Source organism: Puma concolor, chromosome E4 (assembly GCF_028749965.1).
Source record: "Puma concolor isolate L17-30 chromosome E4, mPumCon1.1.hap2, whole genome shotgun sequence".
NCBI lineage: Eukaryota > Metazoa > Chordata > Mammalia > Carnivora > Felidae > Puma > Puma concolor.
Genome location: NC_141683.1, coordinates 53,804,493 through 53,832,217, shown reverse-complemented (window position 1 = coordinate 53,832,217; position 27,725 = coordinate 53,804,493). Strand labels below are relative to the sequence as shown.

Here is a 27,725-nt window from a genome sequence, read left to right as displayed (position 1 = left end):
TTATAGAAGGAGGGTGGGGCAAGAAAGTCATTAGCAAAGGAAAAGGATTGGTCCAGATGAGGCTGCTTTCTAGGGGAAAAGCAAGTTTTTTTTTTTTTTTTTTTTTTTTTTTTTTTTTAATCATACAGGTTACCTTAACTTTCTTTGTGGGGTAGAGAGGACCCAGGTGGCTCACTCACTGGTATGGATTGAAAAATTTCTGATTAACCAGTCAAGGCTACATTTCTGGAGAAGTTTGAAACTGCAGGTATTTATGTATTAAGTACTGGTTTGGGAACTTGGTCTAAATGACACCATTTTGGGCCTTTGGTTTTTGTTTTAACAGTTTAAAAACCCAAAAGGAAAATTTTCTTTTGAAGATGCACGTTGATTTAAACCTATTTAAATCAAAGTGTAATAAATTAGTATAACCAAGAGTAAGTTTGTGAGGTAATGTATAGTAACTAACTTACTGTGGAAATTATTTCACAATATATCATATGTAGTATATCAAATCATTATGTTGTACACCTTCAACTTATACAATGTTGTATGTCAATTATAGCTCAGTAAAACTGGAAAAAAGTAAGCATAACTAAAAAAGAAGAATAACTGTTCTAATTGCAGAAAGATGAAAATTAACAAGGTTTGGAGTACTTTGAGTGGTTGTGGGAAAATAAAAATCTGTAGAAGGCAAATGGTTTACTAACTTAACACTTTTGTTTAGAACTGACTTTCTTTACCTTCAGTTGTATAGAATCAAATAGAAGCTGCTTGCAAGTTGCAAATATGTTTCTTCCACATTATTATATATATCTGTAGCTTAGTGAGCTTATCTGATTGTTATATGATTTTTTAAACATAGACATTTTTGTTAAAACAAGAGTTCTTATAGGCAGTGCTTCACAATTTAGCTTTTCATCAGAATCAGTTGTGGCTCTACAAAAACCCCCATTCCCAGACCCTATCCTAAAGATTCTGAATACAGATATGAGCATATCGTCCTTTGCATTTGATGATAGTGTACCATTAAGCACAATTAGAGTTTATTTGCATAACTGTGATGAATCTTTGTAACGTGTGTTAGTCAACCACATTTATTGAGCAGCTACCCTGTATTTATGTTTCAAAGTGCTGTAATTAATTCTAACTTGAGCCAGATAATTTATTTTATAAATACAGACAGATTGATTTTTAGTTATCTAAAAATATGTGAATATTGGAAATAAATGTATTTTTTATTTATTTTTTTTTTTTAATTTTTTTTTCAACGTTTTTTTATTTATTTATGGGACAGACAGAGACAGAGCATGAACGGGGGAGGGGCAGAGAGAGAGGGAGACACAGAATCGGAAACAGGCTCCAGGCTCCAAGCCATCAGCCCAGAGCCTGACGCGGGGCTCGAACTCACGGACCGTGAGATCGTGACCTGGCTGAAGTCGGATGCTTAACCGACTGCGCCACCCAGGCGCCCCAATGTATTTTTTATTAAAAAAATCTCATTTTTAATGTTTAGGTCTACATGAGATTATAGTAGTAGAGAAAATTATGTTTATATAGGAAACTAAGTGCAGATGAAATATTTTACCACTGTTGTAACACTTATCCACAACAACAAAGTTGAGTAGTTGTGATTGAGACCATATGGCTTGCAAAGCTTAAAATATTTCCTATCTAGCTTTTTATAGAAAAAGTTTGTCAACTCCTGACATGGACTTACATTGTTTGTAAATAAGAACAGTTTTACTTCTTCTTTTCCAATCTGTGTGCCTATTCTTTCTTTTTCTTGCTTTATTGCACTAGCTAAGACTTCCATGTGATGTTGAATGGGAATGTTGACAGTGTATGTCCTTGTCGTGTTCTCAATCTCAGAAGGAAAGCATTCAGTCTTTTACCATTAAGTGTGATGTTGGTTGTAGGTTTATCATAGATACTGTTTATCAGGTTGAGAAAATTCCCTTGTATTCCTGGTTTACTTAAAGTCTTTAACATGAATGAATGAATGAATGAATGAATGCTGAATTTTCTCAAATGCCTTTATCAGTTTATCATTTGGTCTTTCTTCTTTAGTCTGAAAACAGGGTGGATTATGTTGATTTCTGTCAATGTTGAACTATTGTTGCATTTCCCAGATAAACCCCCACTGGTTGTGTGGGTATATGACATATATCCATATGTCTAAACTAGGTTGCCGGATTTATTTGCTAATATTTGACTGAGGATTTTTTTGGTCTATTTTTATGAGGGATATTGGTCTTTTTTTTTTTTTCTTCTTGTAATACCTTCTTTAGTTTTGGTATCAGAGAAATGGCCGTGTACAGTGAGTTGGGAATCCCTTTTTTATATTTCCTTAAAGAATTTTTTTTATAGCATTGGTATTATATCTTTGTTAAAATTTTTTAAATGTTTATTCATTTTTTGAGAGAGACAGAGCGTGACTGGGGGAGGGGCAGAGAGACAGGGTGACACAGAATCTGAAGCAGGCTCCAGTCTCTGAACTGACAGCACAGAGCCTCAAGTGGGGCTCAAACTCAGGGGCTGTGAGATCATGACCTGAACTGAAGTTGGATGCGCAACTGACTAAGCCACCCAGGTGCTCTAATTTTGACTCAATTTTTGGGAAAGGAGTAAGGTCTGTGTCTGTATTTCTTATATTCTGGCATGGATGTCCAGTGTTTCTGTACCAATTGTTAAAAAGGCTGTCTTTTCTCCATTGTATTGCTTTTGCTCCTTTGTCAAAGATTGTCCGACTATATATGTATGAGTCTATTTCTGTGCTCTCTATTTTGTTCTGTTCATCTATTTATCTGTTCTTTTGCCAATAACACACTATCTTGATTACTTTCTCTCTCTCTTTTTTTTAATGAAATTTATTGTCAAATTGGTTTCCATACAACACCCGGTGCTCATCCCAACAGGTGCCCTCCTCAATGCCCATCACCCACCCTCCCCTCCCTCCCACCCCCATCAACCCTCAGTTTATTCTCAGTTTTTAAGAGTCTCTTATGCTTTGGTTCTCTCCCTCTCTAACCTCTTTTTTTTTTTTTTTCTTCCCCTTCCTCATGGACTTCTGTTAAGTTTCTCAGGATCCACATAAGAATGAAAACATATGGTATCTGTCTTTCTCTGTATGACTTATTTCACTTAGCCTAACACTCTCCCGTTCCATCCACATTGCTATAAAAGGCCATATTTCATTCTTTCTGATTGCCAGGTCGTATTCCATTGTGTATATAAACCACAATTTCTTTATCCATTTGTCAGTTGATGGACATTTAGGCTCTTTCCATAATCTGGCTATTGTTGAAAGTGCTGCTATAAACATTGGGGTCCAAGTGCCCCTGTGCATCAGCATTCCTGTATCCCTTGGGTAAACTCCTAGCAGTGCTATTGCTGGGTCATAGGGTAGATCTATTTTTAATTTTTTGAGGAACCTCCACACTGTTTTCCAGAGCGGCTGCATTCCCAAGAGGGTTTGCATTCCCAAGTTTGCATTCCCAAGAGGGTTCCCGTTTCTCCACATCCTCTCCAGCATCTATAGTCTCCTGATTTGTTCATTTTGGCAACTCTGACTGGTGTGAGGTGATATCTGAGTGTGGTTTTCATTTGTATTTCCCTGATGAGGAGCGATGTTGAACATCTTTTCATGTGTCTGTTGGCCATCTGGATGTCTTCTTTTTTTTCTTTTTTTTTTTTTCCAACGTTTTTATTTATTTTTGGGACAGAGAGAGACAGAGCATGAACGGGGGAGGGGCAGAGAGAGAAGGAGACACAGAATCGGAAACAGGCTCCAGGCTCCGAGCCATCAGCCCAGAGCCTGACGCGGGGCTCGAACTCATGGTCCGCGAGATCGTGACCTGGCTGAAGCCGGACGCTTAACCGACTGCGCCACCCAGGCGCCCCTGGATGTCTTCTTTAGAGAAGTGTCTATTCATGTTTTCTGCCCATTTCTTCACTGGGTTATTTGTTTTTCTGGTGTGCAGTTTGGTGAGCTCTTTATAGATTTTGGATACTAGCCCTTTGTCCAGTATGTCATTTGCAAATATCTTTTTCCATTCCGTTGGTTGCCTTTTAGTTTTGTTGATTGTTTCCTTTGCTGTGCGGAAGCTTTTTATCTTCATCAGGTCCCAGTAGTTCATTTTTGCTTTTAATTCCCTTGCCTTTGGGGATGTATCAAGTAAGAATTGCTGCGGCTGAGGTCAGAGAGGTTTTTTTCTGCTTTCTCCTCTAGGGTTTTGATGGTTTCCTCACCTTCAGGTCCTTTATCCATTTTGAGTTTATTTTTGTGAATGGTGTAAGAAAGTGGTCTAGTTTCAATCTGCATGTTGCTGTCCAGTTCTCCCAGCACCATTTGTTAGAGAGACTGTCTTTTTTCCATTGGATATTCTTTCCTGCTTTGTCAAAGATTGAGTTGGCCATACTTTTGTGGGTCTAGTTCTGGGGTTTCTATTCTATTCCATTGGTCTATGTGTCTGTTTTTGTGCCAATACCATGCTGTCTTGATGATGACAGCTTTGTAGTAGAGGCTAAAGTCTGGGATTGTGATGCCTCCCGCTTTGGTCTTCTTCTTCAAAATTACTTTGGCTATCCGGGGCCTTTTGTGGTTCCATATGAATTTTAGGATTGCTTGTTCTAGTTTTGAGAAGAATGCTGGTGCAATTTTGATTGGGATTGCATTGAATGTGTAGATAGCTTTGGGTAGTATTGACATTTTGACAATATTTACTCTTCCAATCCATGAGCACGGAATGTTTTCCCATCTCTTTATATCTTCTTCAGTTTCCTTCATAAGCTTTCTATAGTTTTCAGCATACAGATCTTTTACATCTTTGGTTAGATTTATTCCTAGGTATTTTATGCTTCTTGGTGCAATTGTGAATGGGATCAGTTTCTTTATTTGTCTTTCTGTTGCTTCATTATTAGTGTATAAGAATGCAACTGATTTCTGTACATTGATTTTGTATCCTGCAACTTTGCTGAATTCATGTATCAGTTCTAGCAGACTTCTGGTGGAGTCTATCGGATTTTCCATGTATAATATCATGTCATCTGCAAAGAGTGAAAGCTTAACTTCATCTTTGCCAATTTTGATGCCTTTGATTTCCTTTTGTTGTCTGATTGCTGATGCTAGCACTTCCAACACTATGTTAAACAACAGTGGGGAGAGTGGGCATCCCTGTCGTGTTCCTGATCTCAGGGAAAAAGCTCTCAGTGTTTCCCCGTTGAGGATGATGTTAGCTGTGGGCTTTTCATAAATGGCTTTTATGATCTTTAAGTATGTTCCTTCTATCCCGACTTTCTCAAGGGTTTTTATTAAGAAAGGATGCTGAATTTTGTCAAAGGCCTTTTCTGCATCGATGGACAGGATCCTATGGTTCTTATCTTTTCTTTTATTAATGTGATGTATCACATTGATTGATTTGCGAATGTTGAACCAGCCCTGCATCCCAGGAATGAATCCCACTTGATCATGGTGAATAATTCTTTTTGTATGCTGTTGAATTTGATTTGCTAGTATCTTATTGAGAATTTTTGCATCCATATTCATCAGGGATATTGGCCTGTAGTTCTCTTTTTTTACTGGGTCTCTGTCTGGTTTAGGAATCAAAGTAATACTGGCTTCATAGAATGAGTCAGGAAGTTTTCCTTCCCTTTCTATTTTTTGGAACAGCTTGAGAAGGATAGGTATTATCTCTGCTTTGAATGTCTGGTAGAATTCCCCTGGGAAGCCATCTGGTCCTGGACTCTTATTTGTTGGCAGATTTTTGATAACTGATTCAATTTCTTTGCTGGTTATGGGTCTGTTCAAGCTTTCTATTTCCTTCTGTTTGAGTTTTGGAAGTGTGTGGGTGTTTAGGAATTTGTCCATTTCTTCCAGGTTGTCCAGTTTGTTGGCATATAATTTTCCATAGTATTCCCTGATAATTGCTTGTATCTCTGAGGGATTGGTTGTAATAATTCCATTTTCATTCATGATTTTATCTATTTGGGTCATCTCCCTTTTCTTTTTGAGAAGCCTGGCTAGAGGTTTATCAATTTTGTTCATTTTTTCAAAAAACCAACTCTTGGTTTCATTGATCTGCTCTACAGTTTTTTTAGATTCTATATTGTTTATTTGTGCTCTTTATTATTTCTCTTCTTCTGCTGGGTTTGGGGTGTCTTTGCTGTTCTGCTTGTATTTACTTTAGGTGTGCTGTTAGATTTTGTATTTACTTTAGGTGTGCTGTTAGATTTTGTATTTGGGATGTTTCTTGTTTCTGGATTGCAATGTATTTTCCTCTCAGGACTGCCTTCACTGCATCCCAAAGCGTTTGGATTGTTGTATTTTCATTTTCATTTGTTTCCATATATTTTTTAATTTCTTCTCCAATTGCCTGGTTGACCCATTCATTCTTCAGTAGGGTGTTCTTTAACCTCCATGCTTTTGGAGGTTTTCCAGACTTTTTCCTGTGATTGATTTCAAGCTTCATAGCATTGTGGTCTGAAAGTGTGCATGGTATGATCTCAATTCTTGTATACTTATGAAGGGCTGTTTTGTGCCCCAGTATGTGATCTGTCTTGGAGAAAGTTCCATGTGCACTCGAGAAGAAAGTATATTCTGTTGCTTTGGGCTGCAGAGTTCTAAATATATCTGTCAAGTCCATCTGATCCAATGTGTCATTCAGGGCCCTTGTTTCTTTATTGATCCTGTGTCTAGATGATCTATCCATTGTTGTAAGTGGAGTGTTAAAGTCCCCTGCAATTACCACATTCTTATCATTATCCATAAGGTTGCTTGTGTTTGTGATTAATTGTTTTATATATTTGGGGGCTTCCGTATTCGGTGCATAGACATTTATAATTGTTAGCTCTTCCCAATAGATAGACCCTGTAATTGTTATATAATGCGCTTCTTTATCTCTTGTTACAGCCTTTAATTTAAAGTCTAGTTTGTCTGATATAAGTATGGCTACTTCAGCTTTCTTTTGACTTCCAGTAGCATGCTAGATTGTTCTCCATCCCCTCACTTTCAATCTGAAGGTGTCCTCAGGTCTAAAATGAGTCTCTTGTAGACCGCAAATAGATGGGTTTTTTTTTTTATCCATTCTGATACCCTGTGTCTTTTGGTTGGCACATTTAGTCCATTTACATTCAGTGTTATTATAGAAAGATACGGGTTTAAAGTCATTGTGATGTCTGTAGGTTTCATGCTTGTAGTGATGTCTTTGGTACTTTGTCTCTTAGGATCCCTCTTAGGATCTCTTGTAGGGCTGGTTTAGTGGTGATTAAATCCTTCAGTTTTTGTTTTTTTTGGAAGACCTTTATCTCTCCTTCTGTTCTAAATGACAGACTTGCTGGATAAAGGATTCTCGGCTGCATGTTTTTTCTGTTCATCACATGGAAGATCTCCTGCCATTCCTTTCTGGTCTGGCAAGTTTCAGTAGATAGATCCATCACTTGTCTTATCGGTCTCCCTTTATATATTAGAGTACGTTTATCCCTAGCTGCTTTCAGTATTTTCTCTTTATCCTTGTATTTTGCCAGTTTCACTATGATATGTCATGCAGAAGATCGATTCAAGCTACGTCTGAAGGGAGTTCTCTGTGCCTCTTGGATTTCAATGCCTTTTTCCTTCCCCAGATCAGGAAAGTTCTCAGCTATGATCTCTTCAAGTACACCTTTAGCACCTTTCTCTTCCTCCTCTGGAATCTCAATTATGCGTATATTATTGTGTTTTATCGCATCACTTAGTTCTCTAATTCTCCCCTCATACTCCTGGATTTTTTTATGTCTCTTTTTCTCAGCTTCCTTTTTTTCCATAATTTTATGTTCTAATTCACCTATTCTCTCCTCTGCCTCTTGAATCCGGACTGTGGTTGCTTTTATTTTATTTTGCAGCTCATTTATAGCATTTTTTTTAGCTCCTCCTGTTTCTTAGTCCCTTGATCTCTGTAGCAATAGATTCTCTGCTGTCCTCTATAGTTTTTTGAAGCCCAGTGATTAATTTTATGACTATTATTTTAAACTCATTTTCTGTTATATTGTTTAAATCGTTTTTGACCCAGAATATATTGTTTAATCGTTCGTTAGCTCTCACTGCTTTCTGGAGTTTCTTTTGAGGAAAATTCTTCCATTTTGTCATTTTGGATAGTCCCTGGAGTGGTGCGGAACTGCAGGGCTCTTCCTCTGTGCTGTCTGGAGTAACTTGTGTTGGTGGGCGGGGCCACGGTTAGACCTGATGTCTGCCCACAGCCCACCGCTGGGGCCACAGTCAGACTGGTGTGTACCTTATCTTCCCCTCTCCTAGGGGCAGGACTCACTGTGGAGTGGTGTGGCCCCTGTCTGGGCTGCTTGCACACTGCCAGGCTTGTGGTGCTGCTTCTATGGGATCTGGCGTATTAGCCTGGGTGGATCTGCAAGGTGCACAGGGGCGGGAGGGGCAGGCTCAGCTCGCTTTGCCAGTGGTTCACTTCGGGAGGGGTCCTGAGGCACCGGGAGGGAGGTAGACCTGTCAGAGGGATGGATCCACAGAAGCACAGCGTTGGGTGTTTGTGGTGCAAGCAAGATCCCTGACGGGAACTGGTTCCCTTTCGGATTTTGGCTGGGGGATGGGTGAGGGAGATGGCGCTTTCCAGCGCCTTTGTTCCCCGCCAAGCTGACCTCTGTCCTCCGGGGCTCAACAACTCTCCTTTACATTGTCCTCTAGGCCTCCTGCTCTCCAAGCAGAGCTGTTGACTTATAACATTCCAGATGTGAAGTCCTACTGGCTGTGAGAACTCACACAGTCCAGCCCCTCTGCTTTTGCAAGGCAGACTCAGGGGCTCTGCCTTGCTGGGTGGGCTGGCTGCCCCTCCGCTGCCCTGGCTCCCTCCCACCAGTCCATGTAGCGCACACTGCCTCTCCGCCCTTCCTACCCTCTTCCGTGGGCCTCTTGTCTATGCTTGGCTCCCGAGAGTCCGTTCTGCTAGTCTTCTGGCAGCTTTCTGGGTTATTTAGATAGATGTGGGTGGAATCTAAGTGATCAGCAGGACACAGTGAGCCCAGCATCCTCCTAGGCCGCCACCATCTTCCTAACTTCGATTACTTTCTCTTTATAGTAAGTCAGGTAGTGTTAGTCCCCAGATTTTGTTCTTCAGTATTGTATCGATTATTCTGGCTCTTTTGCCTCTTTCTATAAACTTTAGAATTAGTTTTAGACGTCCACAGGGCATCTTTCTGGGATTTGGATTGGGATTGCATTGAATCATAGATCAAGTTGGGAGGAACTGACAGCAACATTGAGTCTTCCTATACACAAACATGGACTATCTCTCCGTTTCTTTAGTTCTTCTTTGATATCTTACATCACAGTTTCCTAGCTTTTCCTCATATACATCTTGTATATAAATGTATATATATAAATGTGTATATATACATATGTATATAAATGTGTATATATACATATATATAAATGTGTATATATATATAAATACATAAATATATATAAATGTATATATGAAAATGTATATATTTAAATGTGTATAAATGTAAATTCTGCCTTTGTTATATGTAGTGGTCTGTAAATGTTAGATCCTGTTGTTGATGTTCAATTTTATAACCTTGATGTATTTTTGTCTACTTTTTTTATTGTGAGAGGAATGTGAAGTCTCTAATTGTAAATGTGGGTTTGTCCATCTCCTTTCATTTCCATCAATTCTTTTTTTTTTTTAAGATTTTATTTATTCAAGTAATCTCCACAAACAGTGTGGGGCTCGAATTTAGAATTCCAATATCAAGAGTTGCACACTCTTCCAACTGAGAGTTGGAGTGCCCCCATCCCATCTTTATATATTTGAGACCCAGTTGTTAGGTGAATTTACTTATAAGATGCTTTGGTGTTCTTGTTAAATTGATTCTTTTAACATTGGTCAATCACCTTCTTTATTCCTAGTGACTTTTTTCTTGTGTGGTAGTCTATCTTATATTGATATGGTCTCTTCTGTTTTCTTCTTAGTGTTTTCATGGTATATCTTCTTCCCCCATTTTAACTTACCTACATTACATTTAAAGTTTTTCTTTCTTTTTTTTTTAGATAGAATGCAATTGATGCAATTGTGTCAATTGTCAATCTGACAGTCTTTGTCTTTTAATTGGTATGTTTAGGCCATTTATGTTTAATATAGTTATAGATATATTTGGATTTAGGTCTACCATTTTATTTTCTGTTTTTCATTTCTTTCTCTTTTCACCATTTATAAGGTAAAAACTATCTACTTCCCTGAATTACTTGATGGATGTAACTGATACCCCTTTATCTCAGTGTGAGCCAGTCAGTCCTAGAAATCCAGCATTACTTACCTATCTGCCCTAGAGTCTGTGGTATTTTAGGATTTCTTTTGTTAAATAGAAAATTTCTCTCAATATGGTTATTAGGTTTCATTGGTTAAAATAATACTGGAAGAATAATGCATTTAGAATATCATGCGGAGAACAACACACTTGAAAAATTTGTACTTCAGTCTTGGTGTAGATCAAACATGACATGCTCTTCCTAATTTCAGGTCTTTTTGATGAACCATTGAATTACTATCTTTCAGTCTTTCCTTCAAATTTCTAATATTGAAACACATGTTTATATCTTTCTCAGTATGAGGGAAAAGGCCATACCAATGCTGGAGATGCAATATATGAGGTAGTAAGTCTGCAGCGACAGTCTGAGAAGGAGGAACCGGTCACTCCCACTAGTGGAGGGGGTCCCATGTCACCACAGGAGGATGAAGCAGAAGAGGGTAAGAAGTGAAACTTATTCAGTTGTCTTTCTATATATAGCTGCTTTATTTATAACCCTCACAGGTGTGTGTGTGTGTGTGTGTGTGTGTGTGTCAGAGAGAGAGAGAGAGAGAGAGAGAGAGAGAGAGAGAGAGAAGGGGGGATGGAGAGAAAGAATGCTGATTTTTCCTAGTTTTTGCTACTCTTAGGCTAGATTCTGCTAGATGCAGAAGAGATTTTGATTCTTCAGTTTCTCGGTTGCATAGTCCCTGGCTCCACTTACGTAACTATTTAAATTGACAGCCTCACTTTGCTATTTTGCTTCCTATTTCCTTTCAAATATTTAAAAAAATTTTTTTATAATGTTGATTTATTTTTGAGAGATACAGAGACAGAATGCGAGTGGGTTAGGGGCAGAGAGAGGGGGAGACACAGAATCGGAAGCAGGCTCCAGGCTCTGAGTTGTCAGCACAGAGCCCGACGTGGGGCTTGAACTCACGAGCTGTGAGATCATGATCTGAGCCGAAGTCGGACGCTCAACTGACTGAACCACCCAGGCACCCCTCATTTCAAATATTTTTAAAGTGTTTAATGAGAAGTTTCAACTTCTCTCAAGTGTTTTTAGAATTTTAGTGATATGTCATGTCCTATACTCATTTGATATTATTTAATTCTGACTTGTTTTTTGTTGTTGCCTTATCATTTTACCACTCACTTATTTGAAATAGCATGATATCTGCTCTGTTTACTACATGGATTCTGCTGAGAGATGCTGACCAACCCCATAAGAGTCACACTTCATTTGGCTCTGTGCTCAGTCCTCTTTTTATAGAAATTAGAACTAAATGGCAGATCTTTACTTTAAACCCTTAAATTATCTGCTTACAAGCCACCTGGGTGGCTTAGTGAGTTAAGCATCCGACCCTTGATTTCTGCTCAGGTCATGATCTCATGGTTCGAAAGATCGAGCCCTGTGTTGGGCTCTGTGTTGACAGCACAGAGCCTGCTTGAGATTCTCTATCACTCTCTGCTCCTCCCCTGCTTGTGTGCACGCGAGTGTGTGTGCACACTCTATATCTCTCTCTGTCAAAATACATAAATGGACATTTAAAAAATTATCTGCGGAGAGAGAGGGAAGATGGCGGCGTAGGAGGACGCTGGGCTCACCGCGCGTCCTGCTGATCACTTAGATTCCACCTACACCTGCCTAAATAACCCAGAAAACCGCCAGAGGATTAGCAGAACGGAGTCGCCGGAGCCAAGCGCAGACGAGAGGCCCACGGAAGAGGGTAGGAAGGGCGGCGAGGCGGTGCGCGCTCCACGGACTGGCGGGAGGGAGCCGGGGCGGAGGGGCGGCTCGCCGGCCAAGCAGAGCCCCAAGTCTGGCTTGCAAAAAGCGGAGGGGCCTGACGGACTGTGTTCCGACAGCAAGCGCGACTTAGCGGCTGGGAGGTCATAAGTTAACAGCTCTGCTCAGAAAGCGGGAAGGCTAGAGGACAAAGGGAAGGAGAGCTGCTGAGCCCCCTGACGACAGAGCTCAGTTTGGTGGGGAACAAAGGCGCTCGCCAGCGCCATCTCCCCCGCCCATCCCCCAGCCAAAATCCCAAAGAGAACCAGTTCCTGCCAGGGAACTTGCTCGCTCCGCGCAAACACCCAACTCTGCGCTTCTGCGGAGCCAAACCTCCGGCAGCGGATCTGACTCCCTCCTGCTGCCACAGAGCCCCTCCTGAAGTGGATCACCTAAGGAGAAGCAAGCTAAGCCTGCCCCTCCTGCCCCTGTGCACCTTGCCTACCCACCCCAGCTAAGACGCCAGATCCCCAGCATCACAAGCCTGGCAGTGTGCAAGTAGCCCAGACAGGCCACCCCACCCCACAGTGAATCCCGCCCCTAGGAGAGGGGAAGAGAAGGCACACACCAGTCTGACTGTGGCCCCAGCGGTGGGCTGGGGGCAGACATCAGGTCTGACTGCGGCTCCGCCCACCAACTCCAGCTATACACCACAGCACAGGGGAAGTGCCCTGCAGGTCCTCACCACGCCAGGGACTATCCAAAATGACCAAGCGGAAGAATTCCCCTCAGAAGAATCTCCAGGAAATAACAACAGCTAATGAGCTGATCAAAAAGGATTTAAATAATATAACAGAAAGTGAATTTAGAATAATAGTCATAAAATTAATCGCTGGGCTTGAAAACAGTATAGCTGACAGCAGAGAATCTCTTGCTACAGAGATCAAGGGACTAAGGAACAGTCACGAGGAGCTGAAAAACGCTTTAAACGAAATGCATAACAAAATGGAAACCACCACGGCTCGGATTGAAGAGGCAGAGGAGAGAATAGGTGAACTAGAAGATAAAGTTATGGAAAAAGAGGAAGCTGAGAAAAAGAGAGATAAAAAAATCCAGGAGTATGAGGGGAAAATTAGAGAACTAAGTGATACACTAAAAAGAAATAATATACGCATAATTGGTATCCCAGAGGAGGAAGAGAGAGGGAAAGGTGCTGAAGGGGTACTTGAAGAAATTATAGCTGAAAACTTCCCTGAACTGGGAAAGGAAAAAGGCATTGAAATCCAAGAGGCACAGAGAACTCCCTTCAGACGTAACTTGAATCGATCTTCTGCACGACATATCATAGTGAAACTGGCAAAATACAAGGATAAAGAGAAAATTCTGAAAGCAGCAAGGGGTAAACGTGCCCTCACATATAAAGGGAGACCTATAAGACTCGTGACTGATCTCTCTTTTGAAACTTGGCAGGCCAGAAAGAATTGGCACGAGATTTTCAGTGTGCCAGACAGAAAAAATATGCAGCCGAGAATCCTTTATCCAGCAAGTCTGTCATTTAGAATAGAAGGAGAGATAAAGGTCTTCCCAAACAAACAAAAACCGAAGGAATTTGTCACCACTAAACCAGCCCTACAAGAGATCCTAAGGGGGACCCTGTGAGACAAAGTACCAGAGACATCACTACAAGCATAAAACATACAGACATCACAATGACTCTAAACCCATATCTTTCTATAATAACACTGAATGTAAATGGACTGAATGCGCCAACCAAAAGACATAGGGTATCAGAATGGATAAAAAAACAAGACCCATCTATCTTCTGTCTACAAGAGACTCATTTTAAAATTTTTTTTTTTTTTTTTTTCAACGTTTATTTATTTTTGGGACAGAGAGAGACAGAGCACGAACGGGGGAGGGGCAGAGAGAGAGGGAGACACAGAATCGGAAACAGGCTCCAGGCTCTGAGCCATCAGCCCAGAGCCCGACGCGGGGCTCGAACTCACGGACCGCAAGATCGTGACCTGGCTGAAGTCGGACGCTTAACCGACTGCGCCACCCAGGCGCCCCTACAAGAGACTCATTTTAGACCTGAGGACACCTTTAGATTGAGAGTGAGGGGATGGAGAACTATTTATCATGCTACTGGAAGCCAAAAGAAAGCTGGAGTAGCCATGCTTATATCAGACAAACTAGACTTTCAATTAAAGGCTGTAACAAGAGATGAAGAAGGACATTATATAATAGTGACAGGGTCTATCCATCGGGAAGAGCTAACAATTATAAATGTCTATGCGCTGAATACCGGAGCGCCCAAATATATAAAACAATTACTCATAAACATAAGCAACCTTATTGATAAGAATGTGGTAATTGCAGGGGACTTTAACACCCCACTTACAGAAATGGATAGATCATCTAGACACACGGTCAATAAAGAAACAAGGGCCCTGAATGAGACATTGGATCAGATGGACTTGACAGATATATTTAGAACTCTGCATCCCAAAGCAACAGAATATACTTTCTTCTCGAGTGCACATGGAACATTCTCCAAGACAGATCACATACTGGGTCACAAAACAGCCCTTCATAAATTTACAAGAATTGAAATCATACCATGCACACTTTCAGACCACAATGCTATGAAGCTTGAAATCAACCACAGAAAAAAGTCTGGAAAACCTCCAAAAGCATGGAGGTTAAAGAACACCCTACTAACGAATGAGTGGGTCAACCAGGCAATTAGAGAAGAAATTAAAAAATATATGGAAAGAAACGAAAATGAAAATACAACAATCCAAACGCTTTGGGATGCAGTGAAGGCAGTCCTGAGAGGAAAATACATTGCAATCCAGGCCTATCTCAAGAAACAAGAAAAATCCCAAATACAAAATCTAACAGCACACCTAAAGGAAATAGAAGCAGAACAGCAAAGGCAGCCTAAACCCAGCAGAAGAAGAGAAATAATAAAGATCAGAGCAGAAATAATATAGAATCTAAAAAAACTGTAGAGCAGATCAACGAAACCAAGAGTTGGTTTTTTGAAAAAATAAACAAAATTGACAAACCTCTAGCCAGGCTTCTCAAAAAGAAAAGGGAGATGACCCAAATAGATAAAATCATGAATGAAAATGGAATTATTACAACCAGTCCCTCAGAGATACAAACAATTATCAGGGAATACTATGAAAAATTATATGCCAACAAATTGGACAGCCTGGAAGAAATGGACAAATTCCTGAACACCCACACTCTTCCAAAACTCAATCAGGAGGAAATAGAAAGCTTGAACAGACCCATAACCAACGAAGAAATTGAATCGGTTATCAAAAATCTGCCAACAAATAAGAGTCCAGGACCAGATGGCTTCCCAGGGGAGTTCTACCAGACGTTTAAAGCAGAGATAATACCTATCCTTCTCAAGCTATTCCAAGAAATAGAAAGGGAAGGAAAACTTCCAGACTCATTCTATGAAGCCAGTATTACATTGATTCCTAAACCAGACAGAGACCCAGTAAAAAGAACTACAGGCCAATATCCCTGATGAATATGGATGCAAAAATTCTCAATAAGATACTAGCAAATCGAATTCAACGGCATATAAAAAGAATTATTCACCATGATCAAGTCGGATTCATTCCTGGGATGCAGGGCTGGTTCAACATTCGCAAATCAATCAACGTGATACATCACATTAACAAAAAAAAAAAAGATAAGAACCATATGATCCTGTCCATCGATGCAGAAAAGGCCTTTGACAAAATCCAGCACCCTTTCTTAATAAAAACCCTTGAGAAAGTCGGGATAGAAGGAACATACTTAAAGATCATAAAAGCCATTTATGAAAAGCCCACAGCTAACATCATCCTCAACGGGGAAACACTGAGAGCTTTTTCCCTGAGATCAGGAACACGACAGGGATGCCCACTCTCCCCACTGTTGTTTAACATAGTGCTGGAAGTTCTAGCATCAGCAATCAGACAACAAAAGGAAATCAAAGGCATCAAAATTGGCAAAGATGAAGTCAAGCTTTCACTTTTTGCAGATGACATGATATTATACATGGAAAATCCGAGACTCCACCAAAAGTCTGCTAGAACTGATACATGAATTCAGCAAAGTTGCAGGATACAAAATCAAAGTACAGAAATCAGTTGCATTCTTATACACTAACAATGAAGCAACAGAAAGACAAATAAAGAAACTGATCCCATTCACAATTGCACCAAGAAGCATAAAATACCTAGGAATAAATCTAACCAAAGATGTAAAGGATCTGTATGCTGAAAACTATAGAAAGCTTATGAAGGTAATTGAAAAAGATATAAAGAAATGGAAAGACATTCCCTGCTCATGGATTGGAAGAATAAATATTGTCAAAATGTCAATACTACCCAAAGCTATGTACACATTCAATGCAATCCCAATCAAAATTGCACCAGCATTCTTCTCGAAACTAGAACAAGCAAACCTAAAATTTATATGGAACCACAAAAGGCCCCGAATAGCCAAAGTAATTTTGAAGAAGAAGACCAAAGCAGGAGGCACCACAATCCCAGACTTTAGCCTCTACTACAAAGCTGTCATCATCAAGACAGCATGGTATTGGCACAAAAACAGACACATAGACCAATGGAATAGAATAGAAACCCCAGAACTAGACCCACAAACGTATGGCCAACTCATCTTTGACAAAGCAGGAAAGAACATCCAATGGAAAAAAGACAGTCTCTTTAACAAATGGTGCTGGGAGAACTGGACAGCAACATGCAGAAGGTTGAAACTAGACCACTTGCTCACACCATTCACAAAAATAAACTCAAAATGGATAAAGGACCTGAATGTGAGACAGGAAACCATCAAAACCTTAGAGGAGAAAGCAGGAAAAGACCTCTCTGACCTCAGCCATAGCAATCTCTTACTCGACACATCCCCAAAGGCAAGGGAATTAAAAGCAAAAGTGAATTACTGGGACCTTATGAAGATAAAAAGCTTCTGCACAGCAAAGGAAACAACCAACAAAACTAAAAGGCAACCAACGGAATGGGAAAAGATATTTGCAAATGACATATCGGACAAAGGGCTAGTATCCAAAATCTATAAAGAGCTCACCAAACTCCACACCCAAAAAGCAAATAACCCAGTGAAGAAATGGGCAGAAAACATGAATAGACACTTCTCTAAAGAAGACATCTGGATGGCCAACAGGCACATGAAAAGATGTTCAGCGTCGCTCCTTATCAGGGAAATACAAATCAAAACCACACTCAGGTATCACCTCACGCCAGTCAGAGTGGCCAAAATGAACAAATCAGGAGACTATGGATGCTGGAGAGGATGTGGAGAAACGGGAACCCTCTTGCACTGTTGGTGGGAATGGAAATTGGTGCAGCCTCTCTGGAAAGCAGTGTGAAGGTTCCTCAGAAAATTAAAAATAGACCTACCCTATGACCCAGCAATAGCACTGCTAGGAATTTATCCAAGGTACACAGTAGTAGTGATGCATAGGGGCACTTGTACCCCAATGTTCATAGCAGCACTCTCAACAATAGCCAAATTATGGAAAGAGTGTAAATGTCCATCAACTGATGAATGGATAAAGAAACTGTGGTTTATATACACAATGGAATACTACGTGGCAATGAGAAAAAATGAAATATGGCCTTTTGTAGCAACGTGGATGGAACTGGAGAGTGTGATGCTAAGTGAAATAAGCCATACAGAGAAAGACAGATACCATATGGTTTCACTCTTATGTGGATCCTGAGAAACTTAACAGGAACCCATGGGGGAGGGGAAGGAAAAAAAAAAAAAAGAGGTTAGAGTGGGAGAGAGCCAAAGCATAAGAGACTGTTGAGAACTGAGAACAAACTAAGGGTTGATGGGGGGTGGGAGGGAGGAGAGGGTGGGTGATGGGTATTGAGGAGGGCACCTTTTGGGATGAGCACTGGGTGTTGTATGGAAACCAATTTGTCAATAAATTTCATATATAAATAAAAAAAAATAAAATAAAAAATTATCTGCTTACAGGGTAGGATTTGTTAAAAATAATTTCTGAATTGATACCACCTTTGCAAAAAGCATCTTAGAATTTCTTAGTCTTTCTATGAAACTACTACTTGCCATACAAATACTATTTATTTTTGGTTAATATGTATTGAGTGTTTATTACATGTAAACATTATTCTAAGTGTTTAAGAAAACTTTATGAAGGTATAATTTGCATGCAATAGAATGTACCCAGTTTATTTATTTTTTTTAAATATTTTATTTTTAATCTCTACACCCAACGTGGGACTTGAATTTGCAACCCCAAGATCAAGTCACTTGCCCTACTGACCAAGCTAGCCAGGTGCCTCCAATATACCCATTTTAGTTGTATAGTTCATTGAATTTTGGCAGATGGGTACATCTGTATAACCATCACCAGAACCATAATATAAAATATTTCTATTACCCCCAGATTTCCTTCACACTCCTTCACAAGTCATTCTTTCTCCTCACCTGTGGTTTCTGGCAACCAGCAATCTGTTTTCTGTCCTCCTGTTTTGCCTTTTCTACATCTTCATGTAAAAGGAATCTTAATGTAGTCTATGGTATTTAGCCTCTTTCACATAGCAAATCTTTTGAGATTTATCTGTTGTATCAGTAGTTGGTTCCTTTTTGTTGCTGACTGGTAATTTATTGTAAACATATGCCACAATTTCTTTATCACATCACCAGTTAATGAGCCTTTGGGTTGTTTGTAGCTATTGGCTGTTAGGAATAAAGTTGCTCTGGATGTTTGAGTACAAGTCTTTGCTGAGTATATGCTTTCATTTTTCTTGGGTGAATAGCTAGGAGTAGACTTTTGGTAGGAGAAGTCTTATGGTAAGGGTGTATTTAACTTTATAAGAAACCACTAGGCTGTTTTTCAAAGTAGCTGTATCATCCATCCTTAGCAGCATGTGAGTTAGTTGTTCCATATCCTTATCTACATTTGGCATTGTCAATATTTAAAATTTTAGGTGTTCTAGTGGGAGTATAGTGGTATCTTGTGATATTAATTTGAATTTTCCCAACTGACTCATCATGTTGTTCATTTTTTCATATGATATTTGCCATTTGTGTATCTTCTTGGTCCAACAGTCTGTTCAGATCTGGTGCCCATTTTTAAATTGGGTTGTTTGTTTTCTGATTGATTTTTAAGATTTCATTTCTCTATCTCTGTTTATATAGATAAAAGTCCTTCATTAGATAGGTTTTACAAATATTTTGTCCCATTCTGTAGTTTGCCTTTTCATTTTGTGAATAGTGTCTTTTGGAGAGCAAGAGTTTGTTTTATGAAGCCTAACTTGTCACTTTTTTTCCTTAATGATTTGTCTGTGATCCATTTAAATTTTTATGCCAGAGGTAGTTTAGAGTTCTTTTTTTTGGGGGGGGGGTTAAAAAACAAAACCACTTATTATATCTTATGGTTTCTGAAGGTCAGGAATTAGGGAGTGGCTTGTGTGGGCAGTTCTGGCTAAGAGTTTCTTATGAAGAGTTAAGTGTTGTCTGGGGCTGTAATCGTCTGAAGACTTAACAGGGTGGGGCAGAAAGGGGCTAATTCATACAATTACCAAAATGATGCTGGTGGTTGGCAAGCAACTTTGCTTCCTCTCCACGTAGGCCTCCCCACAAGGGCTGCTTGGGTGTCCTTTTGGGATAATGGCTCCCCAGAGAGCAGTCCAGGAGACCAAAGTGGAAACTGCAGTGCCTTTTATATCCTAACATTGAAGTCATGCAACATCACTTTCACAGTATTCTCTTGATCACAGAGTTCAGCCCTTACTTCCATTGTGTGACTCCACTATATTCTAGACAAGACTCCCAGGAACATTGTTATGGTCATCTCCTTCCCAGCCAACACAAAGAGGTAAAGACCAGAGATCATTTGCAGGAGAATTTTGGGCCAGACATAGAAACACATTCTTTTCTGGTAAACAAAAACCACAGGACTGTTTTGGAATGTAATTGAGTTATGTTGCTCAAGAAGAAGAACAGTTGTGACAAGCATCTACCAGAAAGTAATTTGAACTTAAGATTTCAGGTAATGTCTTATAAAAATGCCATTCCCTTTAGAAATAAAAAATATATGGAACTAGAATTGGGAGAGAACAAAAATAATAGAATGACAGTTGCTACTCCATAGGAATACATTATATAATTTAAATAAAAATCCCTTCTATCCACTAATTTAAAAGAAGGACAACTAACATGGATTAAGTATCTGCTTTGTATCACATAATGCATTAGATATTTAATAGATCTAGTTTCATATTTTCTCATATTAGACTTAGAAATAGAGTAAGTATCATCTTTATATAGCATATGAGGAAATTGACTAAAAAAATTGAGGTAAATAATTTGGGGTCAAAGAAGTAACAATAATATACAGAATCCAAACTTATGGTAGTGTCACTGTAAAGTCAATGAATTTTCATGACATACAAAATCAAGGTATTCTTCTTTAAACCACTGAATTGATATAACTCTCATTTGCTTAAAAGGTAGTATTTCTCATATTACAGATAAGATATTTTAGCTCTTACGTATTTTAGATCATATTCTACATCTGTCTAATGTCATACACCTTGGCTAGAAGAACATAATGCAACATAATATGAAAATATAATGTGAGACTCTATCTTCCAAATAGCATTGTTTTATGTGAAAGCATTTTTGAAGAGTGCTTTCAGCATACAGATAGTGCATTAAAAAAGAACTTTAGATATAGAATATTTCAGTTATGTCAGCCAGAAGCCAAACATACCTCTTTAAAGGATGGGTTGTAGAAAAACTGATCGGAAGCCAAAATATTCTCTTCAACAGAAATCTTTGAGACACACAAGCACTCCTTTAGTTTATTTTCCATGCATTTTTTATTAAAAACATTTTTTAATATTTATTTATTTTTGAGAGAGACAGAGAGTGCTAGTGGGGGAGGGGGAGAGAGAGGGAGACCCAGAATCTGAAGCAGTCTCCAGGCTCTGAGCCGTCAGCACAGAGCCCAACGTGGGGCTCAAATTTGTGAACTGCGAGATCATGACCTGAGCTGAAGTCGAACACTCAACTGACTAATCCACCCAGGTGCCCCTATTTTCCATGCGTTTTGTCTGACATATTACTCGATGCTATTCAGGACTTGGAAAGGTATTTTTTGGTTTAGTAGTACCAAATCTTAGGTGTGATTTAGAGATTTGAAAGTTGTGCAGATGCACTTTAACAAAAGAGGTGTTTACTTATGGAAAGCAACATAACTAGAAAACAGATACATTTAGAAGTAAATGACAAACCAAATGATCCCAGTTTTAGCTTGTTATGAATCATCAGAATATTCAGAAACATCCACTGCCAGGATCTTAAAATCATGTAGGTAAGCATTGGAAAGGCTATCATTTTCTTTTTAATTCTTTTTAATGTTTATTTTTTTTTGAGAGAGAGAGAGAGACACAGAGACAGAGAGACAGTGTGAGCAGGGGAGGGGCAGAGAGAGAGGGAGACAGAATCTGAGGCAGGCTCCATGCTGCCAGCACAGAGCCCAACGTGGGTTCAATAATGTAATGATTGAACAATTCTGTGCATTTCCATTGCACACAACGATAAGTGTAGTCACCATCTGTCACCAAATAACGTTATTACTATCTTATTGACTACATTCCCTATATTGTACTTTTCATCTTCATGACTTACTTATTTAGTAACTGGACTTTGTACCTTTTATCTGTTTTACTCATCCCCATCCTCCCACCTTCCTCCCCTCTGGCAACCACCAGTTTGTTCTCTGTATTTAAGTCTAGTGGTTTTTTTGTTTTGTTTTGTTTTTGTCTCTTTTTTCCTTTGTTCATATATTTTGTTTCTTAAATTCTACATGACTGAAATCATATGGTAATTGTCTTTCTCTGACTTCCTTCACTTAGCATTGTACCCTCTAGATCCATTCATGTAGTTGCAAGTCATCAGGGCAATGCAAATCAAAACCACAGTAAGTTACCCCTCACACCTGTCAGATTGGCTAAAATGAAAACCACAAGAAATAACGAGTGTTGTCAAAGATGTGGAGAAAAAGGAATCCTCGTGCACTATTGGTGGGAATGCAAACTGGTGCAGCCACTGTGGAAAACAGTATGGAGGTTCTTCAGAAAATTAAAAATAGAATTACCATATGATTCAGTAATTCCATTACTGGGTATTTGCCTAGAGAAAACAAAAGCTCTAACTTGAAAAGATATATGCACCTCTATGTCTATTATAGCATTATTTACAAAAGCCAAGGTGTAGAAACAGCCCAGATGTCCACTGATAAATGAATGGATAACAAAGAGGTAGTAAGGGTAGTATGTATATACAATGCAATATCAGTCATAAAAACGAATGAGATCAAGCTTCTTTTTTTGAGAGAGTGTGTATGCACACACATGAGTAGGGGAGAGGGGCAGAGGGAGAGAGAATCTTAAGCAGGTTCCATGTTCAGTTCAGAGCCAGACTTGGGACTCTATTCCATGACCCTGGGATCATGATCTGAGATGAAATGAGGAGTCAGATTGTCAACCTACTGAATCCCCTCCAGGCACCCCACTCTTCATTTTTGATGTAGCCATTTTGACACAGTTCTTTTGACACGGTGGTGTCCAAATGGCTACTTCAAAAATATAAGGAATGCGAGGCAAAAGAGATACATTTGAGAAATTCTGGAGGTAAAATCAAGAAGTTTATAAATTAATTGGATGTCATGTGCAGCAGAAGAGAAAGGAGGAAAAAGAATCAAAGGTTACATCTAGGTTTCTAGGTTAGGTGGCTGGATGATTTTGGTACCAACAAATGAGACAAGGGGAAGAAGAGTGGGTTTCGGAATGAGGGTAAGATTTAGACATTGATGAGTTTGAGCTTACTGTGGAACATTAAAGTTGGACTGTTTTTCAGGTACTAGAAATAGTTTTTAATTATGAGAGAAGTTTAATAGTTAGAGATAAAGGTTTGAGAGACCTCAGCATGAAGCAATGAGAATGGCTGAAATTTCCTTGGGAAACGTGGGAGATGCAGGTTGAAAGTAGAGTTTAGGTGATCACTGACATGTAAGGGGTATATGCAGGAAAAGAAAGCCCAGCTAAAGGATTTGCAGAAAATGATCAGAACAATGTGAGGAGAACTAAGACAGTGTAGTAACAGACGGTGAAGGCAGGAGTGATGTGCAGCATTGCCACGTGTAACAGGGAGGTTCAGCATGATAAGACCAAAAATTGTTCATTGGGTTTGGTGAATTTTAGAGGTCACTGAACCTCTGTGAGGGTGATTTTACTGAAGTTGGGTAGGAAAGTCTTGTTTTAGTGGATTGAGGAAGGGGAGACTGGTGTTCTAACCTTTCAAGAAAGTTGATCAGAAGAGGAAAGAGATTGTATTAAAAACATTGGGTTATATTAGGCCAAGAAAGGGGTAAGAAATTTGAGCTCATCTGTAGCTGGAAAGAGAGAGCTAAATTAGAGAGGAGTTACCACTGAATTTGTAACAGTACAGCTTCCTGACAGGCTTCTGTGTCTTCTGCAAATGCTGTTTACTCTGCTTACAGGTTCAGTCCACCTGAGTAAGCGCTTCAACAAAGGCATGTTAACAGTAAAAAGAAAGCAGTAATTTTAGCGTACTAGCAGTTTCTGCACTTAGAGATATTTCAAAATATTTTCTGTGACTTTTTTTTAGTAGGTTGCTCAGGCAAATTACATTTAAAATGTATTTAATGCAGAATGGCTGAGTAAGGAGCTTGGCCAATCCATTTATCAAAAAGCAATGATAAAAGTCAGTAAAATTGTCAAAACCCAGCCAGTTTAGGACTTAAGAAAGTGACAAATTATACAAAATGAGAAGTATTCATTCAAGAAAAACTACTGAACTCAGGGAAGAACAGTCTGTGGTAGCTTAGTCCCTGCAGCTGCTCCCATTCTGCTCATTCCCACCACTGGCTTATTATTGTGGCAGTTCTACAAGGGTGGGGCAAGATGTGAGAGCTAGGAGCTTGCAGAAACCGATCCATAGAGGGGAGGGGTGGGGCGACGGGCTAAGTGGTTGAAGGGGAGTGGGAGATACAGGCTTCCAGTTATGGGATAGATAAGTCACGGGGATGAAAGTTACAGCATGAGAAATACAGTCGGTGATACTGTAATAGCGTTGTATGGTGACAGATGGTAGCTACACTTATGGTGAGCATAGCATTTAACATTGTGTGTCAACTATACTTCAATAAAAGACAGAAAGAAAATTAGTAGTTTTGCTTTAGTTGCTGAAAGGGTTTTATGTGATTTGGAGCAAACATAGAAACCTTGTATTGCTGGAATGTTGTTGGAAACAGTCGTGATTTTTGTGCAAAAGGATGGCCAATGTTGTAAATAGCATGAGGTTGTAATTCTGGCTGGAGAAAGCCACAGATTGACCAGAATTTTTTTTTTTTTTTTTTAAATTTTTTTTTTTCAACATTTATTTATTTTTGCGACAGAGAGAGACAGAGCATGAACGAGGGAGGTGCAGAGAGAGAGGGAGACACAGAATCGGAAACAGGCTCCAGGCTCCGAGCCATCAGCCCAGAGCCTGACGCGGGGCTCGAACTCCCGGACCGCGAGATCGTGACCTGGCTGAAGTCGGACGCTCAACCGACTGCGCCACCCAGGCGCCCCTAGAATTTTTTTTTTTTAACTTTTTAACGTTTTATTTATTTTTTGAGAGAGAGGGAGCGAGAGCGACAGCATGAGCATGAGTGGGGTAGGGTCAGAGAGAGAGGAAGACAGAATCCGAAGCATTCTCCAGGCTCTGAACTGTTAGCACAGAGCCCAGTGTGGGGCTCGAACCCATGAGCAGCGAGATCATGACCTGAGCCAAAGTCAGTCCACTCAACCAACTGAGCCACCCAGGCACTCCACATTGGCCAGAATTTAACAGGATTTAAGGAGTAAGTGGGCTTTCCTAAGACTGTACATATCACTGGTGGTCTGGAAGACCCTGTTTGTGTGCAAGGCTGAGCACTCTGGAGGGACCAGAGCGGGCCCTAACTAGTCACATATCTGTTCTGGACCCGAGGTCTTACATGTACCTGACCGAATTGTGTTTCCAGAATTCTGTCTCCTAAATGGTTTTGCCTTTCTTTTCTATTCAATGGAGAGAGGCTATACTTCAAGTGGACTAGGTAGCTGATGACTGTTTCTCCCCAAATCAAGCTGTTGGTTTTCCCCTGTCATCAGGTGGCATTTCCTAGGCTCCAAATCTCAGAATCCAGAAGCCTACCTTTATCTGACTTTGTCATTCCTTGTACTGGAGTATTGTCTTAGCTCCTAACTGGTTTCCCCCCTTCCACCTTTGTCCCTACCAGCCTAGTCTGTGTTCCCCACACCAGCCATACATGTTCTTTTGAAATTTGTCAGATTACTTTATTTCTCCTTAAAATCCCCCACTGGCTTCTCATTTCACTTAGCCAAAAGTTCTTTTTACTATGGTTGACAGGGCTGAATGCAGTCTTGCTCTGATTTTCACCTTAAAAAAATTTTTTTTTAAAAATTTTACATTTCTGACCTCATTCTCTACCACCCCCTCCCTTCCACATGCCACACTTGTCCTTTTGCTGTTCTTCAGACATAGCAGGTGCACACTTGCCTTGGGCTGTGGTGCTTGCGGTCCCAGCTGCTGGCTGGGACTCTCTGTCTTAGATTGCCGCATGGTTCCCTCCCTACCCTCATTCTAATTTTTCCTCAGATGCCACCTTCTCATTGAGATCTTGTCTGCTCAGTAAATAGGATGAACACTAATAAATGAATGAACAAATAATTTTTAAAAATATATAGTATTTATTATAATCGATATAATGTTTTTCCTTTTATAATGCTTGAAAATGATTCAATGGTAAGAAAGACTAGAAAAACAGAGGCAACATTTCTGGATTGCATTTGAAAATATGCAAAAGTACATAAAAATTTCAGTTTCGTATTCTTATGTATTTGGTCTGAAGAATAGGTCATCAGATTTCTGTTTTCCTCTAAAATTCATTTCTGTTCTTAACAATTTTTCGCTATTTGAGATGTCATCTCATCTTTTGAAAATCTATTAGCTATCACCTATATTTAAAAAGTTACAAAAATCACAGAGTAGGAAGTTTCTTTTATAGATCAGGCATTTCATACATTTTCAATATACTTTATTATTAGTTCTGTAATTGACATTTCTGTCAACGCAAACATCAAAAGTTAGAGCTGGAGGTGGCATAGAAATGTTTTCCTGCTCAGGGGGAATAGGAGTATTCTTTTATTTAATTATTTCCAACAATTTGCCTGTCAAAGCAAAAGTGGAAGTTCAAGTCACTCTAAATTGTCTTACCTTAGCCTGTAATTTAACTAAAAAGGGATGCAGATTCAAAAGGACTAAAATTGCTCTTAATTTCCTGGGAAAGATCTAAAGTAAAATGAATTAAGGTATCTTGGCATATTTTTCAAATGCTGTTCAAAAAATGAAGTGTGTTAAAGGGGATTAATTTGAATGCAAAGGAATCTTAGCAGAAAGTTAAGTCCATCAGTGCAACATCATAGGGGTTATTTTCAGCTTACCTTGTCACCTTTCCATACTCCTACATATTCTGAATTGCTCCTGCTTTTGAAACTTGGTACTGCTTCATCTGTATTTCAAACTGGCTTTCTGTTTATTGACCTGAAGCTTGTATTTAGTTACTTGTAACCTGGATAGTATGTTACATGAAGGCACCAGATGGCAAATACAATATGATTTCCTTTAAGACACATGCCCAGGTAATTGTAAAAGACCAGACTCACAGTAATATTACGTAAGCCTCACTCCTGGTTGTGCTTTTTATGTTCAGTATAGTCTGCAGTTTTTGAATTTTGGATTGGTTCAAATGCTATCTAAAAAAAATTTCCTCATGATTTAAATGATTGTTAGTGGCCTATTACTACTCCTAATCATAAATACAGAGCAAAATAGTCTCAAACTCCATTATTTTCTTCTAATTTCTTAACTCATAGTCTGATCAGAGAAAAGGCAATTACAAACAGCTGTTACCATAGAAACCAATTTGCATATACAAAAATGAAAATTTTGTATATTTAAATGAAGATAGGCGATTAGGAAAGAAATTAGGAGAATGTGATGATCATATAGTACTTAATGTGTGGCAAGAACCAGCTAAAGAAGTGCTTCTCAAACTTTAAATGTGTATGTATGTTACCTGGAGATCTTGTGAAAATGAAGTCTTATTTCTTAGGTCTGGGGTGGGGCCTGATCTGCATTTCTAAACAGATGTCCTGTCAGACACCACTGCTTTTGGTTACACCACACTTTGAGTAGCCAGGATTTAAATTGCCTGCTTATATTAATTCATTTAATCCTCATATCACCCTTATAAGGCCCATACTATTACTATATCCATCTTGCAGATGAGCAAAGTATGTTCCGATAAAACATTCCTGGCATACTAGATACTATTTCTTTCATCATTGTATGTGTTGTATGTGTGAGAGAGAGAGAGAGAAGCAGAGGGATGGAGGGAGGAAAGGACTTTATAATATCATTTCATCTTCGGCATTTTAAATGATCTATGTCAACAAAATGATTAAAAATATGTTTGATAAGGGAAGGTATTTAAGAGAAAGTGGAGGGAAAGGGTGTATTCGTTTTCTATTGCTCCATAACAAGTTAGCAAAAAATTTAGTCACTTTAAACA

At 39.3% G+C, this 27,725-nt stretch overlaps 1 protein-coding gene across 5 annotated transcripts in view; it reads left to right on the top strand.

The window, feature by feature from the left end:
- The window catches only part of RABGAP1L (RAB GTPase activating protein 1 like), a 779,355-nt gene that overhangs the window by 160,810 nt on the left and 590,820 nt on the right, over positions 1–27,725 (top strand). For all 5 annotated transcript variants that reach the window (XM_086693120.1, XM_086693117.1, XM_086693118.1 and 2 more), the window contains one exon: positions 10,586–10,727. In XM_086693120.1, coding sequence (XP_086549246.1) covers positions 10,586–10,727 — 142 coding nt within the window. The remainder of the gene's footprint in view (positions 1–10,585; positions 10,728–27,725) is intronic.